Below are 21,553 nucleotides of genomic sequence, written 5' to 3' on the forward strand. Positions count from 1 at the left end.
TATTTATGGATATTTATATAACATGGGTTATTACATACACATATATCTTTCTGCTCTGGCAGCTGAAAAAGCTTAGAAGCAATGACATCCCAACAGTAATGAACACAACTATCACCCAGACTTTGGTTCCTAATACCATTCTCCAATGAAAGAACCAGTACTCTTGAAGAAATTACTAATTCTAGGACTGAGGCAGGAAAGATAACACAAGATAAGCCTGAAGCATCTTGTAGTGCCAGAAAGCAAGAAAGTGCTTACATATGCATGTGCGTGCACACACATGCACACACACACACAATGAAGGATATATCAAAGGGTTAAAGGAACCAACTGAAAAATGTATCAAAGGCTGAAGGTAGAACAATTTATACAACAAAATAAATAAGGTAGCACTAGGTTGCTATGCAATATAAATAAATATCTGTGAGTCCATTCTGACAAAAATAAATGACTAAATTAATAGGTAAGAATATATAAATATGCCATGCAAAATGATTTCAAATAATTTATATAGATGCTCTGCTCTTAATGAGGTGGAGAGTAACTTCTCAATCCTTAAGTGCACACTGTGTATGATGACTTTCTATCAGAGTGCAATATGGAAAGGAATGGGGAGGAGGGGAGAATAACGTTACCATGGAGAAACCTGACAAACACCATGGAAAGCAAAATGATTAAGGTCAACATCAGTAACAATGATTTGTGCTCATCAAATGTGCCCTTGGTAGGATATGATGAAAATTGAATCTGATCTCTACGGTTTTCCTCCTCAAAATACATCACCCCTGTCCAAATAAAAGAAAAGTATCACACAAATCTCACCTGAGGAACAATCAACAAAATATATGGCCAATACTCTTCAAAACTCTTACTATTATCAAACACAAGGGAAGTCTGAGAAATTGTCACAACCAGGAAATGCTTAAAGATATAACTATGCAATATAATATGATAACTTGGATGGGGTCTTGGGATAGAAAAAGGACGTTAGAAGAATCCTGAGGAAACTTAAATAAAATATGGATTTCATCACTAATAATGTATTAATATTGGTTTATTAATTGTGAAAAATACACTAACATAAGGTATTAATGACAATTAAAAACTAGGTGAGAGGTCTATAGGAACTCTCTGCACTACTGTCAACAATTTCATAAAGATAAAACTGTCCTAAGTTGAAAATATTTATTTAAAAAGTTAAAATAATCACAATATTTTTAAGTAATTTTTCAATTTTGAAATAAAAGCATATCTTTTTTTTAAGCACCACCAGCAACGCAAAAATAATCTGTTAATTAGATTAAAACTTAAATTCCCAGAGAGTAGATCCTAAGAGTTCTCATCACAAGAAGAACATTTTTTTATTGCATATATATGAGATGATGGATGCCAGTAAATCTATAGTGGTAATAATTTCATAATATATGTAAATAAGACCATCTTAAACTTATACAGTTATGTATGTCAATTACTTCTCAATAAAACCAGGAAAAATAAAAACAAGAACAAAAAACTTATATTGCTGTCATATAGGCTTTGCAGTGAAAAGCCCTTGCCTCAGAGATCAAGAGTCATAGGTTTTTTTTTTTACCATGTTTAATTTGGCATGTCACTTCTCTTGGGACAGAATAGAGTGGTGAAGGTACTGGGTAAGATGATCTCTAATATTTCACAAAGGCAAATTTGTAGGTCTAGATTCCTTAGACAACCAATAGAATGTGAGAGGTACTAGATAGATGCGCTACTGTAGGGAGCATTAGCAAAGAAAAAATAAAGAGTCAAACTTGGAATACATATTTTACATATAAATCAGTGTTTATTTTTAGAATGTAACTTATTTTTTTCATAGTTATCAATTATTGGATTTGGTCTTGCAGGGCCATGACTAAAGAAACAGTATAAAATGCAAAAAAAAAAATTTGGATGTAAAAGTCCATAGCAGTATAGAGGACAACAGAAATATAATTTCAAAGATTTTCATGTAACAGAGAAGAAAATCACATTCCTGCAATTTATCAAAAATAGAACATACAATCTCGTGTTTCAAAAAGAACTATGAAAAATAGCCTTTTTGGTTTTGTAAGTTAAATGGCTTACAAAATGGCTAAATCTTACTCATTTAAATCATTAAATTTTAAAGTGACTACGAAAAAAAATGTTTTTAATTTAAAAAAGTATTCTGCGGGCAGCCCCAGTGGCTCAGCGGCTTAGCGCTGCCTTCAGCCCAGGGCCTGATCCTGGGGACCCCAGATCGAGTCCCACATCGAGCTCCCTGCATGAAGCCTGCTTCTCCCTCTGCCTGTGTCTCTGCCTCTCTTTCTCTCTGTGTGTCTCTCATGAATAAATAAATAAAATCTTTTTAAAAAATGTATTTTGGTATTTACCTTTCTGGCCCAAATACTAAAACCTGTTTTCATAAGAAAAGACATAGCTAATAAGTCATTTGTTTTACTTTTTCCCCACAATAGTTCAGAATATTAACCAATCCTGCTGATTGATTTCCAGTTTTAATGTCTTGACTCCTGAACAGGTATAAACATTGTTATTCTTTGTTAATTGCAAATTATGTAAGGTACAAATGGAACATGAGCTCAGTAAACCATGTGGTTTGGGAAGAACTTTAAAATGTTGAGTTGTTGAATTTGTAGAGATAGTACAAATACTACTACTAATAGGTCATTTAAATGCTTTACTTCAGTTTTCCCTTAAATACAGTTAGTAACATAATGCACCTGTTCGCTTCATCAATGCCAACAGCAATACAATGTATGTTCAAACTTGAGCCCACAGACCTTTTGATGGGGTCAAGAAACTGAAATCTTGAACATTTTTAAAAACAAGAGCTGATATGTTTATCTTTGCCAACTTATTCAAAAAATTTTCTGCAAGAATATTAAGCTAAGTCTGAGCATAGTACAAACTATTTCATATGCCCAAGAGCAAGCTCTTGAGTTGCTTTTAGAAGAAATGCCATTCATCCTTTTTCTTAAACACTTTCACCGTAAGTATGTAAACATCCAGGGACTAGGAGTGGTGAGAAATAGTGACATGTATCACATGGGAAACAGTTGCTAGCCCTGTATCAACATATCATTTTATCTGCCAACACAATAAGTGCTTTATAAACTTCAGCAGTACTGTTATTCCACATGGATAGCCTATTTTTGGATTCTCTAAATGCAATCAATCAGTGATTTATGTCATCTGTGGTCATGGAAGTTCATGGAAAAAAAATACTCCTTTGCTTAAACTTTAACCATTGGATACTTCAATTCTTTTTTTTTTTTTTTTTTTTTTTTTTTTTTTTATTTTATTTACGATAGTCATACAGAGAGAGAGAGAGGCAGAGACACAGGCAGAGGGAGAAGCAGGCTCCATGCACCGGGAGCCCGACGTGGGATTCGATCCCGGGTCTCCAGGATCGCGCCCTGGGCCAAAGGCAGGCGCCAAACCGCTGCGCCACCCAGGGATCCCTGGATACTTCAATTCTGAGGCAACAGATACTCCTCTCCTTTTGGTTATATATGAAAATAATGCACAAAACATCAGCTTCTATCTTTCAAAAGAAAGTGATTTCAAAAAATCACTTTCATTTTACTTCTATAACCATAAGATCCCTAAAAAATAAAAATCCCTTGGGCCCGTGGATGGCTCAGTCGGTTAAGTATCTGCCTTCGGGTCAGGTCACGGCTGCAGGGTCCTGGGATGGAGCCGAGTCAAGCCCCGTGTCCATGGTCTCCCGGTTTAGCAAGGAGCCTGTTTCTCCCTCTCCTCCCCACTGTGCTCTCAGTTGCTATCTCTGTCTCTCTCTCAAATATTTTTTTTAATTTAAGAAAATAAAAATAAAAATCCCTGAAGCATGTCACATGTAAAGCAAAACAACATTACCCTCCTTTTCAGATACATTTAATAGACTGCTTCTACTGACAAAGAATTAAGCCTATACTTTGATTAAAATGAATTTAGCACTAAAGTGTTCTTAGAGTATATACACTTTTTAGACATAATGCTATTATTGCACATTTAATAGACTACAATATTATATAAACATAATTTTTATATGCACTGTGAAACAAAAAAAATCATTGAGTCACTTTATTGCAATATTTGCTTTATTGTAGTGGTCTGGAACCAAAGCCACAGGTCTGGCTATAAAGTCTGAAAACACCTTTTTTTTGTTTTTGTATTTGTTAATGAAATTCCTTGTATTATCAGACTGGAATCCATAATTTTTTAGTAAGTAAGAGCCTATTTCTTTTGGGAATTGTAAATGGGCAATTAAAGCATAAGATGAGGGAAGTAATACGTTTAGGATGCTGTAAGTTTGAACTATTAGGATTTGGGAAAAGAAAAGAGAAAAAGCAGTAATGAAGTTGAAAATAAATGGTAGATTGTGAAAAATATTACAAAATAAATGGAAGTCACTAAAACAAATTTATCTAACAAATTTGCCATACTATACTGTGCACTGGGATCACACTCTATTTTATGTCCTAATTCATTCCATTTGGTGACTTTCTAAGGAAATTGTGGGATAAAACTGTAAGACTTTGAAACAGATGAAAGATCATTGGGTATAGACAATGAAAAGCAATACATTTTTCCAGCATGTTCTTCTCATTACCTGATTCTGTGGAAGCTTTACGTCTTTCCCTGACTTTGAGCTGTTTAATAACTACATAATTCATAGACATTGATAGTAGTGCAAATGATCCTAGTCCATACATTATATCCTTTTGAATGTAATTGATTATTACCTTATGGATATTGGTCTGTTTTGCCAATTTTTGCATCTCTTTATAAACTTAATTTCAGCATTCCTTAATTTGACTGTATATGTGAAGGCTTAAGTTCTCCCTTGAACTGGCTGTAACACTTTACTGGGTCCCTTATTAATTAGTGAGTTAAATAAATCTTTGATATGTGTTCATTTTATATCTGTATAAGAGTCATAGCTATAACTTTTTAAAAAATTGTCATTCTTAAACTACATGTATCAGTTTTTAATGAATGTCAAAGACAAAATAGAGTTTTCTTGAAAAAATTCCTTGTTTCTTTGTTTCTGAAGTGAATAAAACCATATCATTAAATAATATCAATTTTTGAAAAGTAAAGCCCAGTGCATGATAAAAAGCTGATTATATCTTATTTATTATAGGAAGATGTCATACACTTTCCAAAGAAGTATAGTTGGAACTTCAGGACAGTAGTGACCACATAAATAGTGTAACCACAGGAGGAAGAAGACAGAACTGGCATGAGAAGTGATTTTACGATACTTTGTTGCATAGAATCGATCCCTTTTCCAGTTCAGATGGTATACTTGGCAAAAACCAACCTCAACAGATTTAGAAAAGGCCTACCCACTGAACATGCTTTTCTTCCTGACACCCTTAGGGATTGTGAAGCTGCCACTTGACACCTTGAGTTAGTTCACACTCCTGTGTATGTTGCCTCCGGCCTTCACCAGCTAACTTCCTGAAGTTGTGGGGAACTGCTCTAAAGCACTCTTTAAAATGTTTCCAAAAAATCATTAACTTGAGTCTTTAGTTTTTTTATAGCTTCTCGACCATTTAAGTTGATGATACTTTTTGATAAATACATATTTCAATTAATAAATTCCTCACAATTAAGAGGATTTTTAGCCAGGCTAGAGTGCTGCTTGCCAATTATTTATCTAGAAAATGTGCTATTTTAAATGGATTCACTTCTCTCTAGAAGGTGTGACGATCAAACTTTGGAAATACTTGATTTTGATAAGGAGTTTTTAAATTACATATATATTTTTAATCAATGTATTATTTCAAAACTGAAATTTCTGCAATACAATATGAAATTACTATTCCTACCTGAGTTATCAAGTGTCTTACCAGTTAAGAACATGTATTTTCTTTTAAAAAAATTATAAGAATGATTTTGAAGATTAGTAAAAATAGACTATTATAAAATATCCCATTTTGTATTTGGTCAAAAATACAAATCCTTTTCTGGAAAAGTAATACATTAAAAACCAGAAAATATAGAATGGAAATTCAATTTTAGCTATACTTGTAGAGGAGACCCTACTGTCTTTTTAGTTTTGACTTAGGTCTAAACAATATTGTCTAATGTCATGTGGTTATAATTCTGTCTAATTACAAGACTAAATTTTAAAAAAAATCCAGACTTTGATCTGAAAAGAGTTGCCCAAACTTTAACAAGAAATGTTAAATATATTAAAAATGTAAACACTATGGTTTATTTGAGTTTTAGTGTGTACTGAATAAAAGCAAATGTTTGCTAGCCCAGTTTTAACTTCAATGCTTCTAACATTTATAAATATTGTTCCTTATTGTTTGCTGATTTGACTAACATGCAGAAAGAGAGCAAAAATGAAATAAGAGCACGAGTGAGAGGGAATAAAAAGCCTCTCATTTATGGCTCACATTCTCAACATGTTCTCAATGGAGAAGAATTTGAGTATTTATTTCCTAAAGACCAAATGGATTAATGTCTGCAAAAAGAAACCAACAAGTTATGAGTTAATAGTTCACTAATTAAGATCATATTTATAGTTTTATTGTAAAGAATGATCACTTGGTTTAAAAAAGAGCTAAAATCTAAATATCAACTGATATTAGATAAAAAGCGTACATGATACTGAACTTCCTAAAAAATGCTGATGGGCAGTTTGCATGTCCTTGTGATTTTTAAAAAATATTTTATTTATTTATTCATGAGACACACAGAGAGAGAGAGAGAGAGGCAGAGACACAGGCAGAGGGAGAAGCAGGCTCCATTCTATGCAGGGAGCCCAACGTGGGACTTGATCCCGGGACTCCAGGATCCGGCCCTGGGCTGAAGGCAGCGCTAAACTCCTGAGCCACCAGGGTTGCCTTATCCTTGTGATTTTAAACTCAGTCAGTGATGAATCTCATAAGCTAGAGACTTTATACCCCTAATCAACCAACCATTGTTCCTGAGAGTAAATGAATAAATAAAACTCAGAAATTTATTAATAGAATTTTCCTCTTTACCTGTATTATAAAAAAATTGGGGGTTTTCCGTTATGTATGTAGTTCCTCTCTAGAAAGAACACTGAAAGAACACTTTAGGGCTGTCCTTCTCAAACTTTAGGGTGCATTGAACAACAGGATCTTGTTAGAATACAGATTTTGATTCTTTGGATCTGGTGTGATTTTGCATTTCTTCCAAGACCCTGGGTGTTGGCCATGTTGCTAGCTGGAGGACCACACTGAGGAGGAATGCTCTACTAGAACTTCCGATGAAAAGGCACAAATTCTCAACTTAGTTACCTCGGTAAGCATTCACAATTGTGTGAAGTGAAGCATGTATGTTTAGACTGCACATTCATAATGCTGAGAAAATAAAAATCTTTTTCCTGGATAAGAACTTCAAAATTGAAATAACATTTATTTTAAAAGTTCCATCATCTTATACGCAGCCCATTTCTTGTACTAGCATTTCAATTCTCCCCTTCCTCCAGAAGTGCTAGACCTATACAGGATGCATTACAAAGGGCATCAGGCACCCTTCTTGTGGAGGTGGGCCACCACTCCCACCCAGTCCCACCACCAAGTGGGGAATGCTGAGTCAAGAGCTGCAGCAACCACAGAATCCTAAAAAGAAATGTTACTGGTGCACACATTGAAAACTGTGTCTGCCTCTCTTTGGCAACATTAATTGCTTTAATGTATTCTACTCAATCTCTGGATCAAATTCATAAACCTGAAATTTAACTTTGGTGCTCTAAGCCTCTAATTTTTTTATAGCATATATTTTGATTTTTCTAACCTGAACCCAGGCAATCAACCTGGTTATTTCCTTTCATTACCTCTTTTCCATGTGCCTTTGCAAAACTTCAACTAAGTCCAAACATGCAAACCAGAGATGTTAGAGACTTAAAAGGGCACTAGGCACTCTGATTTTCCTCTCCAAGTGGTATTTGAAACCAAGTATGAGCTTAAGTATGGGTGCATTCAGTAGGCCACTCAAACTGGGTTTTGAATGAGTGCATACACACAAGAATAAAATATTTAGAGAACCAGATTCTATCTTTCTGAGGAGCAATATTCAAACCAAATATTTGGTACTTCCATGACATCATCACCAAGCAATTTCCCAGTTCCCTTCACCTACAACAGATTTGGATAGCTAATTTAGTGACTACTGTGGTTTGGCTTCAGGTCAAGCCTTATGGATTCTATCCACAGATTTATCTGAAAGTTCCCAAATACTATTTGCAGACAGTCCAAAGACACATCCTGTGACATAGAGCACCCTTGGATATCTCCAAAATAAATCCAGACGTCTAAATGGTTTTCCAACAAAAATCTACCATATATTTTATTTGTCAAGACAGCACTTTGCTTAATGGCTTGCACAAGTAATATCCTTGATGAGTATTTATCACATGAATGAAAGCCAATTTGGTGCAGACTGTTCTTTCCATAAGAGCAATGATCATGTCTTATTATTTTGTGCACATGTTTCTCATTTATTAGGATATCAACAAATGTTTTGAGTGAAAATATATGATAGCCCTAGTAGGTCTATGCAGTTTTCCCTTCATTTTCAGGATGACTGAATTGTTATAAGGTATCCTTCTATCAACGAGGACTAAGAAACATTCTGATAACATCTTATTTATTATCTTGTTTTTGAGGGTATGACCACTGAATGGGTACAGACTGGAAACCCTACAGCAGATGGAGAAAAGCCAAGTGAATATTTGTCCTATATGATAGACTGATTTCAGACCATGTTATTACAAGGCTAACTTAAAACTCACTTCTTCCATGTAGCTTTTCAGTGACTGTCTTCCATTGGAGGCTTCTCCCTAGAGGTAAAGAAAAAGAGAAGTTGAAAAAGTCAGGGAAAGGAGAAAGAAAGATGGAAGATGAATCATGGAAAGTAGCGAAATCTGGGAACAACACCAAATCCTTACTGTTCTCCAACCATCTCAGTTGATATTTATGGGACAGTCAGTTTGGCAACTTTCTCCTCTGAAGGAAATAATTTTGTCAAGGCAACAATATTTTTTTGGGGTGGATTTTAAGTCACATAAACAAATACTCACTTAGAATAGCTAGCTAAATCTTAGGACAAAATGCTAAATGAGACGCACAAAACTTTCTTTTGCTAATTTTATAAATACATTCTTAAAACTAGATTAAGAAAAAAGTCACTCATTCTGTATTCTGTAAATCTGCATGAAGATCTATATATATATAGACTTGAAGTCTATATATACATAGAGACTTCAAAATATTTTATGGGGAGAGTATAGATCATTAATCTGTCCTTTTCCCAATGTTTATATGCAGGCTTTCTCACCTTGCTTGTATGTTATTAGTACATTCTCTATTATTTGTGCTTTTCACTGGACCTTGACTGGGTGCTAGTAATCACTGAGATTTAAATCATGGAAATTTAACATCAAATTAAATATATATCCCGTATTCATCTAAACATTGGTGGTCAAAATTGTCAAACAACTCATTAGTTTGAATAAGTTATATTTCTATACTATGTGGCCAGAGACATTTAGAAGTAAATTCCGAGATACCATGAAATGATGTTTTAGGAAAACATGTGTGTTTAAAATATAACTAAATAAGTGTGAATAAAGTTTACATTTGTCTCTAATTCTTCTTTTAAAAAAAGAAGAAGAAGAAGAAGAAAACATGCTCATTTCAAACCAAAAATTAAGCTAGAAGTAAAGTGCTGGTTTCCCTAAAAGCTTAGAAATCACAGATATATAATATTTTTTCCAAATCATGGTTTCCACTGGTGAAAAACTAGTATGCTGTAGTTTAAATATTTCCAAATGCTTCCAAGCTTGTGGGATTTTCAGTGGATAAGACAGTCGAAGAGACTGGACAGTTATATTTACTTAAGTTAAAATATAAACTATTAGGAAAAATCAAATCCATATACAACCCCAAAACTGTGAGGAATTTAACTCAAAGCATATGGAGAAGGCTGGAAATTTCTTTAGATAACTGATTTTTCTAGTTGAACTTGCTATACTATCTCCCTTTATTTGGACAATTAGTTTAGAAAGAATGCTATGGGCTCTTCCAGTTTGGGTCTTCCCTGTGACAGAACCAATCCTCTGTGTACTAATAGTCCCTCCCCCCCTCACCCCCCTTCACCTGGGTTTCTAGGGGTAAGAAGACAAGGTGGCAAACTGCCGACTGGTATGGATCTGCTTTCTGGAGGGACCAGTGTTGGAGGCCTGCCTGGCTGGCCTCTGAACAACTGAGGACTAACAAATGAGGTGCTGCGGAGTAGCCCCTCAGTACTCACTGAAGAAGGCTATTTGTTCCCTTGGAGCTAGAGTGCAACAGTGTTCCCAATTTGTCTGGACACCTACAGTCTTATGCTAAGACCTGGTAATAACAGGGTTTTCTTGATGGTCAGATATAACCAAAGGACTGTATACCCTATAGGGCTTCTTGACAGCCTTGCTTCTTCCCACAGTGCCAGGTACTTTTCAATATCTGTACCACAGAAAAGGAGAAACCCACACAACACCATTTGTTTCGAAGGCCACACAGACAAGTTCAGCTGTAGCTGCCGTTCATAAATCACTGACATGGGTGGCACTGATGAATGAGGAGCATGAAATAAAAAGACTGTAGGAAGAAAATACAGAGGAAACAAACACTTTGCAGAGAGGATTACAAATCTGGCACAGGGCCAAGTGGACAAAACAAAGAACAAGATGTCAGGGTCTCCAATTCTTAGGGTGGGAATAGATGGCTCTAATCAAGAGGCTGGATTCAATAGGTCTGTCTCAGATTCCCCATTTCCAACACAGGACTGTTGAAATGCGGATGCCCGACCTTCCCTCCTTCCCCCACTGGGGCGCTATAATGAAATAAAAGGCACACCATTGTCAACGGAAGTCATCCTATTTTAAATTTTAAAGAACTGGCATTTTTAAATATCAAGTCATTCAACAACATAATATTTTGATAATCACCCAGAAGTAAATCCAAATTATCCATATGCAATAACCCTTGAAAGACAAAGAGAAGAAGGGGATACAGGGCACAAAGATAGGGGCACATAAAGGAGGTAAAGGATAGAATACATGGAAACCATATCTGAAAGGTAGAAGAAAGAGAGAAAAGAAAGACAGAAAAGAAAGAAAGACAGAAAGGGAGGGAGGGATGGAGGGAGGGAGGGAGGGAGAGAGGGAGGAATAAAGGAAGGAAGGAAGGAAGGAAGGAAGGAAGGAAGGAAGGAAGGAAGGAAGGAGAGGCATTTCCTGAAATGTGATTTTACTTACCTTGAATCCTAATATAATCATAGTTGACATAGAAACGTTTTAAATATGAGTTATAAAATATATTGTAAACTCAGAGAAAGAGAAAATAAAGACTGATATGGTTATAGCTTACCATTTGTCATGGGAGTATGGCTGTTAGGGATGAAGGCTCTTCTCACTCCCTTAGTTATTTTCCAGTTAAGAAAAGATTCTCAGCAAGATGGAATATATTAGAGATAGAGCTAGGACTAAGCCCACACTCAACTGAATCCAACATCATTTTTCATTATCCCACACTTCTCTTATTTAAATCAATATTTTCTATTCACCTCTTACAAATCCTTAGTTAAAATGCATGTAGACTTGCACTTTCACATAGAATATATGTTTTTCACAAACATTTTATGTCTGAAGCTTCTGGTATAAATTTATTTTAAAGAAAGTTTCATAAGAACCGTATTTCCACAAGAATGCTTTCCTTCCTACCTTTTCAAATGAAATTAAACAATAATCCTAACAGAGACAGCACCCTCTCAAGAAGAAGAAAGAGCTTGATGGGAATGGTCAAGGCATATCTAAACCCAAGGGACTCATCACACTTCACCCATTATTTATTTTACAAGCATTTATTAAGCACTTACTGCATGACAAACACTGCACTAAGTGTGGGGACAAGGACGTGAACACAAACTCATCCCTACATAAAAAGTTTACCTGAAGCAGACAAACAAATAATTCAAATATAGACAAATGTTACTTGACATGGGTAAGCCCAAGGTGCTATGGGGAAAAAAAGGGGGAAAGGACCCTAGCTTTTCATTTATTTAATAAGCTTGTATTGAGAACTCTCATGTGCTAGAAGTTTTCATAGCCACTGTATACATGTGGTCAAAAAGACAAAGTAGAGGAATTAAAACTTGAGGAAATTATTTTTAATTTTAGTCTTAAAGACTTAGTCGATTAGCCAGAGAAGGAGCTGAATAAAGAGAACTCTTGGGATGCCTGGGTGGCTCAGTGGTTGACCATATGCCTTTGGCTCAGGTCATGATCCCAGGGTCCTGGGATGGAGTCCCAGATCAGTCTTTCTGGGAGGGAGGCCTGCTTCTCCCTCTGCCTATGTCTCTGTCTTTCTGTGTGTCTCCCCTGAATAAATAAAAATCTTTAAAAAAAATAGAGAAGAACTCTTACAAGAGGGAAGATTTTGTGCAAGGGGCCAGACACAATATAGCAAATATATGAACGAGTATTACAATGAAAGTACTAATTAGACTATGCACAGAAATGTATACTGTATTTTTAGATATAAAGGTATTAACATCATGCATCACTTCCTAATTTTATACTATAATTTCCTGTAATACAGTTGCTAATATAATGGTCATAAGTTGTATTTTCTGATTGCATTATTACACAGGATTACTGAATTTGCAGACGTTATAGAAATTGAAGTTCAGCTTTCCAAACTCCAACAAATTCTACAGGCAGCAATTACCACTGATGTCCAAGAAAATAGGCAGTGATCTATTTCCAATTAGTAAAAAGGTGGGTGCAGTAGCTTGCAACTCAGAAATTTTTGGAAAGCTCAAAAGTCTTTCAAATCATTGATGTAGTATAAGTTAACAGTTCTAATTTGTCTTCAGAAATATATTTAAATAGTTTAATATATATTTAATATTTTATATATTTATATATTATATAATTATTTATGTAGTTATGTATTTATATTTTCTATACTTATATATTTATATAAATATCATATATTTGTAATTAAATATAATTATATTTAAATATATATTTAAGATATATAAATATATATCTTAAATATATATTTAAGATATATATATTTAAATATATATTTAAATAGTTAAACTTGTCTTCAGACTTACAAGTAATGTTTTTAATTGATTCTAATGTCTTTTCATTTTAAATTAAATTAAAATTAATTAATCAATTAATTAATTAAATTTTTTTCTGAAAATTTGCCAACAATCTTATGAATAAATGTTGCACTAGTGCAGACACGTCTTTCTCTGAAAACAACACCTTTATCCATTAGAAGAGATACCGGACTACTTTAGCATTGTTAAGAGCTAAAAGACAGTGACATTTTAAGATAAGGTGTTATGATTCACACTGTCTTTTTTTTTTTTTTTCAATGTTCAGTTTCCTTTAATGACCCCCATCTCCCTGAAGGGCAGGTACAGGCAGCTAGGCGATGACAAGAGATGTTTACTTGAAGATCTTGCCCTGATTGAAGGTTTTGCCCAAATGCTGGAAGGCCCCCTCCCAGGAAAAGTACTCTGGAACCAGCGTCTGGGTCTCCTCGCTGCCAGGATCCAGTTTCCGCCACGTACAGGACTCGTAGTCCACCTGCCAATCTGGACTCAGCAGAAAGGCAAGCTCCTGGCCTCGGAAGACCCAGACTCCAGAAATGGAGCTGCTGTTGTTGGTTCCAGAGTATGACACTGGCAAAGGCATTCTTCCTCAGCTTGTCCAACCATTGGAACATTCCAGTGATGAGGTTACAGCTCATAAAGGTCTGAGTGAGCTCCTCAGGGAAGCGGTACTGGTACTCAGCGTACCACAGGGACCACCCATCCTTATCGAAGTGCTCCCAGAAGTGCTCCCATTGATGCTGCACATTATGTCTATACTAGAAATCAGCAATCTAAGGCATGATCAGAAGCCAAATTTGTCCCCTTAGAAGGGACAAATTATACTCAATCCCTAAGCACATATCTGATCGTTAAACTAAAACAAAAACAATTTACATTTTTCTTCCAATTTTTCTCATGTTAAACTAAGTAATTCTTTTATGATATTGCCTTTGACTTAAAGACTTACCTTAAAAGAATAAAAAAAGGCAGGAGCAATTATGGGCTAATGATTTTAGAAATATTCACTTGACCTTGAAGTATTATCATACTAGTCATGTGTGTCTTCTCTGATACATTAATTTATGTATGATTAATTTTGTTTCACTATTATCATATGCAGAAAGTAGTATTAATTCCTTCTTTCTGAAACAGTTTAGGGGTGCCAGGGTGGCTCAGTCAGTTAAGTGCTGGCTGTGGCTTCAATCCTGGTATTAAAGCCTATGTCATGTCAGGCTCCTTTCCCAGTGGGGAGTCTGTTTGTCCCTCTCATTCTTCCTCTGCCCCCTCCACCCAATTGTTCATGCTCTCACTTTCTCAAATAAATAAAATGTTTAAAAAAATAAAAATAAAATGGTTCAATTGCCAACACAGCAAACTATCAGCCATAAGATCTTCGAGAGTCAACTTTTCTTTATTTTTCAAGTATTTATTTATTTGTTTGTTTGTTTATTTATTTATTTATTAAATATTTTATTGATCTATTTGAGTTAGAGCAAGCGAGAGAGAGAGAGAGAGAGAGAGAGAGAGAGCATTGCGGGGGTGGGAGAGGTTAGAGGAGAGAGAAGCAGGCTCCTCACTGAGCAGGAAGCCCAATGCAGGGCTTGATCACAGGATCCTGGGATCACTCCCTGAGCTGATGGCAGATGCTCAACTGACTGAGTCACCCACGTGCCCCTCAACTTTTCTTCTGAACCAGAGTTTCTTCATATGTTAAGCGTAGACAACAGAACCACAGGGTTGTGTTTCATTTGACATAGTGAATGTGTAAGAGTATGGGAAATTTCCACTATAAAATGCATTATTATTTTGCAAATGATTTCATCCCCATTGATCCCCCATCTATTGGTTTTCCTGTTTCATGCCCTGGCCCCATTGCTCAAATTTCTATGTGCTCCTTTGACACACTATGACATCTTTATGAAAACACATCACATTCTTTTATAATCACTGATTACTAAATCTTTCCCGTTTAAGTTCTTGGAGGGCAAACATTATTTTTATTAAGTTTTGCTTCTTATGTCCTGATATAGGGCCTGGCAAACTGTTTAAGGAATTGATCAATAAACAAACAAACAATCTGTAGATCTTCTGTGACTCTGGATCTACACAGAACCTATAAAATGCAAAATTTATAAATAATGAAATAAAAGAAATAAGTCACTTTAAAAAACAATAATTCAATTATTACTGAATGTGTGTTAAAAATACCCACTAAAGAACCCTCTGATCAATTAGGATTTGTAAGGAATTATTGAATAGAATTTTTACCTTGAAATATGTAAAATATGTACTAGTAAGTATATATTTATTATTTTTTGGTAATCGAGTGCTATGGACAATTATTTTCACAACCTGAAAAATGGAAATATTCAAAACTGACCTTTTATTTTTTATTTATTTATTTATTTATTTATTTATTTATTTATTTATTTATGATAGTCATCACAGAGAGAGAGAGAGAGAGGCAGAGACACAGGCAGAGGGAGAAGCAGGCTCCATGCAGGGAGCCCGACATGGGATTCGATCCTGGGTCTCCAGGATCATGCCCTGGGCCAAAGGCAGGTGCCAAACCGCTGCGCCACCCAGGGATCCCCAAAACTGACCTTTTAAAAATATAATGAGATCCAGAATTGAAGGAAAACAAGTTTAAAAAAAAATTTTTTTTTGAGAAATAAAGACTAAAATGAAAAGGACAAAAAATGAAACAAACACAACAGATAATGTCTTAGGAGAACTAGAAGGTTTAAAAAAAGGAGGGGTGGGTTAATAAAAAATAAATTAAGAAATAGATTTTTAAGACAGTATTTTAGGGAAAATGATAAATACTGAAGATAGGTAAAAGGTGAAATAAAGTTGATTCTTGAAAGATGCAGGGGTTAAGGGTTCTAACCTCTTCCTCCTGTGCCAGTTGAAAATCCACAAATAACTTTTGACATACCCATAAGTTAACTACTAATAGTCTACTGCTGATTAGAAGCCTTGCCAATAATATAAACATTCGATTAACACATATTTTATATGTGATATGTATTATGTGCTGTATTCTTACAATAAAATAAGCTAGAGAAAAAATGTTATTAAGAAATGGTGAGGAAGGGAAAATACACTTACAACGTACAGCACTGAACAGTATTTATGGGAAAAAATCCCTATATAAGTGGCTCTATACAGATCAAACCCATGCTCTCCAAGGGTCAACTGTATATGAATAATAGAAGATCCTAAAGAAGAAAACAAAAGCAAGGGAACAGAGTAGATACAAAGAATTTTAATTCCAGAAAACTTTCCTGAAATAATAAAAAAAATATGTATTGAATTCCAGGTCTCACAATACTTAGCCAGACAAACTACCACAAGATAAACTCTAGTAAATTTATTGTATACCAAGGAAACTACCAGAGACTACCAGAGGCATAACAAAATGACCCGAAAATAAACTAGAAGAAGCTCTCAAGAGCTAGAAATGGAACAGTCTGAGCTTTTAGCAATGACAGTAATTTCCATGGGTTAAAACAAGTCAAATACATTTAAAGTAAGAATTGATTATCTTCTGAAGATAATAGGGAACATATTCATTATTTTAGAAAACTAGTAAAGAAGAGAAATCAAGTATGTATTCCACTTTTCTTATGGGGAACTGTATTACTGGGTAATCAAATGGTAAATGAGGGAAAGAGTCTATTAACAAAAGTATTCTAACAAATAAACACAAAATAAATCATTGATTTAAAATATCACCACTTTGCAACTACCATTGAATCAACAGATTTTGGCATGAAACATCAATGGCTGCTAAGATAATATCATGAGAAACAACCAGATATGTTTCTCTAGTTATGCCAAAGAGGAGCCTTATCCAGTTTCTGGGTAATTTGCAGGAAAATACAGAGGACTGAAGAACATGTTGAATATGGAATATGAAGTTAGTAAAATTCAGACTGCAGAAAACCACAGATCAAATGGTCAGGGTTAACAGATAAAGTGTAAGAAAATGTTAAAAAACAATGGAGGAACCTTAAAGATTAAAAAAGACTTAAAGACATAGCTGATTTTTAAAAGTTGGCAAAGTTGACAACGTCAGTAGATGTATATTTGAGTGACAAAGTTACTTTTAAAATGTAAGGAGCTAATGATTATAAAAGAATAGCTGTTATTCATGGGGAGAGGCAGAGGTTGTGACCTGGATAGGGCACAGTAGAGGGACTTTTCAGTTGTCTAGCAAAATTCTGTTTCTTGACATGGGTAGTGTTGTCATTATAATAAGTCATTAAGCCATACATTTGATTTTGGTGATTTTGTATATTTGTTTTTTACTTTATAACAAAAAGATATTTAAAATTAAAAAGATGACCATTTTTAATGTTTAACTATAAAGTTATAGGCATAATTGTAAGGTACAAAAGAAACTCTTAAAAAACTAGAATGAAATGTTATACACTGTATTTACTGTTGAATACATCTCCATGGTCACATATCTAATCTCTCATTGATCCAGATTTTGGGTGTATGTAACGAAGTAATTATTGGTTATATATCTAGAAAAGTAGTTAAAGAACATTCTTATTGTTCTGATTCAATCTTAAGATAATCTAATTATAACGCTGACCTCATAAAAATCAGTGGGCAATTTTGATTTTTACCATTTGAAATAATTACGCCTTTAAATTGTCTTCCATTAAGCTTTTAAAAAAATCAATAGATGTCACTTTGGAATCTGTAAAGTACCTGCATAAATTCTCCAAGGTCAGTGAAATATGAATGTCAGCCTCATAATTTAAACCAAACATACAATGTATTCTTTTAAAATTAAATTAACTTGTGTCTTTGCGAAATGACTAAATGGCTAAGGTGACCAACTTCCTGAACTGTGACTCAAATGGGAGCATGAAGGAAAAGTGATACCCAGTGCTCATGAAATACCCAGACTTTTATGTCTCTCCTGTTCTCAGTCCATGTTTCCTTAATTAAAAAAAAAGATTGATTTTTTAGATAAGTAACAATACTAGGCATTTCTCTACATTGAATGAAACACACTTCTCTAACAAATCACGGACACAAATAATTTTGTGTTTCTTTCAACATATATCTCTGATTTCTTAATTCAACAACAAAAAAGACCAGTTTTATATTTCAGACACCCTTGCATTATTTAATGGACATCAAAGGGCTATAATCATTTAAACTTACTAGGAAAAATTTTTTTCATGGACTTGTAAATGTAAATAAATGTAGGCAGTCCAGTGCAGAAGAACTTCATTAAAAATGTATTTTTAATCCTTAAAACATTTGTTTAAAGGGGCTTGATTTTTTTAACGTTTTAATTGATTCCTTAAGTGCTCCAAGGAGAATGCTATCTGTAGAATTAAGTTTCAAACCAAATAAATAAAATGTATGAAATAACATTATCTAGCCTGTCACAATCTTGGCAGCTGATGTCATAAACAGTGTCACTAGGAGAGTTGTGACTTGCTTTGGAGGAAATATGTTGGGGCATAATCAATTTTCTAAGAAAAAGAAGTGACCTCCAAATAAATAAGAAAAGTGACTTAGAGGGGAAGATAGAGGGGATGTTTATTCAAAGTATCACAATTACTAACTCTGAAGTTTTGCCTATAGTCTCTAGGATAATTTGAAAAGACAATTCCCACTACTATGTCTGATCTCACCACCTGTGTTTATGTACAGGATTTCTTCTGTTTAATATGAGTTGATCACTGGACTTAGCCTTGATTTGATGTACCATCAGAAGGTGACAAAAATGATATCCTAGAGAGGCAAGAGTACAAGCTTTGGAGTCAAGCAACTATGGGCTCATACCCCATTGGGCTTTATGTACATTGGGCAACTTCTATAACTTCCCTGGGTCTCAATTACTTCTTCAATACATGGTGATAATGCCATGTGCTCCTCATGGGTTATTGTGAGGATTAAATGAAATAATGTCTATAAAGCATAGAAGATAAGAATGAAAGCCTGGTTGGAATCATTATTAATCAGGATAATAAGTATTAGTACTAGTATTAGGAGATTTTCTGTGAATGAAAGACAGAGAAAACCAACCTGATACTATGTAAGGTAGGAAAATTAGAGATAGGCTTATTTCTTTAAGAAGATAGCTGGAGGGCAGCTCAGCGGTTTAGCACTCCCTTCAGTCCAGGGTGTGATCCTGGGGACCCAGGATCCAGTCCCATGCTGGGCTCCCTGCATGGAGCCTGCTTTTCCCTCTACCTCTCTCTCAGTCTCTGTGTCTCTCATGAATAAATAAATAAAATCTTAAAAAAAAAAAAGCTGAAAAGGAGACCTGATTGTAGGGAAATTAGATACTACTTTTTTTTTTCATTTATCTTGTCTTACTTTGATGTCACTTTCATTACAAAGATCTTTCACTTTCAATGACAGGTAATTATTGAATGACTTTACATGCAAATTTAACTTCAGCAGTAACTTAAAGTTGACTGATGGCAAAAGTCTTTTAAAAATCTGGTCATCAGAACTAGAAGGAAGCAAATGACACAAGTCAAGAGAAATTGTTGAGAATTACATAAAAAGTAAGACAGCATCCTTAACAGAACTTTGTTCTTGACCATCTCTCCTTCAACTTAAGACTATCCCCAATAGCCCAGTTATACTGAATAACCCCCTGGTCCCTGTACAGTCAGCGCCCCTATCTCTTTGTCTTTCTATCCCTTCTTCTGTCCCTCTATCCATCCTCCAGCCATTCCTTTGTGCATTCCATGCCCTCTTCCCGATGTTACCTAGCAAGATTCTACTCCTGGCAAGGCTACTTGCAGTTTCTGTCATTCCAAGAGGACTTCCCTGACCCACACATTTGTGTTTCCCTCCCCATGTGTTCCCATGACTCCCTAAAATTAGAGAGCTTGCCACACTGAATGCCTTGGCTTGTCGACTACATTGTCAGCTCCGTAGACACTTCTTTAACATTTGTGGGGCCTAAGGCAAGAGGTCAAGCAGAGGTCCACACTGCCAACAAGCTATTGTATAAAATATATTTGCCTTTCAAACAGACTTGGCATGCAATTCAAATTTGGCTTCAAATTCAGAATTCTTATATTCCTTCAAGTTTTGCACCATAACATGGCAGGAAAGAGACAGTAAGAAGGCAGTGCTGACCCCAGTGCCATATTCTTGCCTCTCTCTTCCCCTACCTCATATCACCAGAAGCTTTGTGAGCATATGTGAGGATATCCCTGCCTGCATCTCCAAGCTCATTTATACCCTCCCAAATAGCTGTTGCTTGCTCATACCTCAGGCCTGGAACTGAGCTCTTGAGGAGAGATAGACAAAAGAAAGAGGCCATGCAGGAAGGAGGTTTCAAATCATTTGGGCAGAAGATTCCAAGATCCTGTTCCTAGCACCTGGTCAGGCTCCAGATAGATATGTCCCCTTGACCAAGGGACTCCTCAAGCCATATAGAGGGGCACAGCCTGGGGCTGGACTAAGGATACTGTTGGAGCTCTCTGACAGTAGACATTTCTATCTCTTTACTGTCTAAAGCACTGAATGCAGGGCTTGGCATCTAGAGTCACCCCAAAGTATTTATTGAATGAATGAGGATTATTACAAAAGGCACAAATTTTTAAATTAAGGTGCCAAATAATCAAAAGATAATTAGAGGGATCCCTGGGTGGCGCAGCGGTTTAGCGCCTGCCTTTGGCCCAGGGCGCGATCCTGGAGACCTGGGATCGAATCCCACGTCGGGCTCCCGGTGCATGGAGCCTGCTTCTCCCTCTGCCTGTGTCTCTGCCTCTCTCTCTCTCATTCTATGTGACTATCATAAATAAATAAACATTAAAAAAAAGATAATTAGAAAACGTGGTTAGAAACATAAGCAGATAAAGACTATGTAAAAGTTTTGACTGTTTCAGAAATGACAGAATCATGGACCTTCTAGTAGCAAGATACAGGGAGGAAGATCATATTTTAGATCTATTTAAGATCCACAAAAAATCTGGTTCAAATATGAACTAGAGCAAGACATTTTAAAAGTGGGTTCTGATTGTTTTGAATTGGACAATGACCCTAAAACACAGATGAACAAAAATAAAGATAGAATATAAGAATAGCAATAAATGAGTGAGATCCAATAAAATTGCCCTACCCAAAAAAACGGTCTCAAGAGCTACAATGGTCTATCTGAGGAAAGATCAGAGGCACAGCTCTCTCCGGGACAGGCAGAGTGCTTTGCATTTTGATTACCAGGGAAGCTGGGTAAAACTTAGAGAGGAAATAAAGTGAATAAAGATGAGGAAGGATCTCTTTACAGAAGGTATCCTTGCAATCAGATTCTGCTAACTACAGGTATACCACATCTCTTCAGCCTAGTCTCACATTTCTGTGAACTATGAAGTGATACCAGAGTTTATGTGCATCTCCCAAC

General features: G+C 35.4%; 1 protein-coding gene across 1 annotated transcript in view; it reads right to left on the minus strand.

Moving 5' to 3' along the window:
* The window catches only part of CUNH8orf34 (chromosome unknown C8orf34 homolog), a 378,334-nt gene that overhangs the window by 23,278 nt on the left and 333,503 nt on the right, over positions 1–21,553 (minus strand). The window contains 1 exon segment of the mRNA XM_055318190.1: positions 8,792–8,839. Coding sequence (XP_055174165.1) covers positions 8,792–8,839 — 48 coding nt within the window.

Source organism: Nyctereutes procyonoides, unplaced genomic scaffold (assembly GCF_905146905.1).
Source record: "Nyctereutes procyonoides isolate TBG_1078 unplaced genomic scaffold, NYPRO_anot_genome, whole genome shotgun sequence".
Taxonomy (NCBI): domain Eukaryota; kingdom Metazoa; phylum Chordata; class Mammalia; order Carnivora; family Canidae; genus Nyctereutes; species Nyctereutes procyonoides.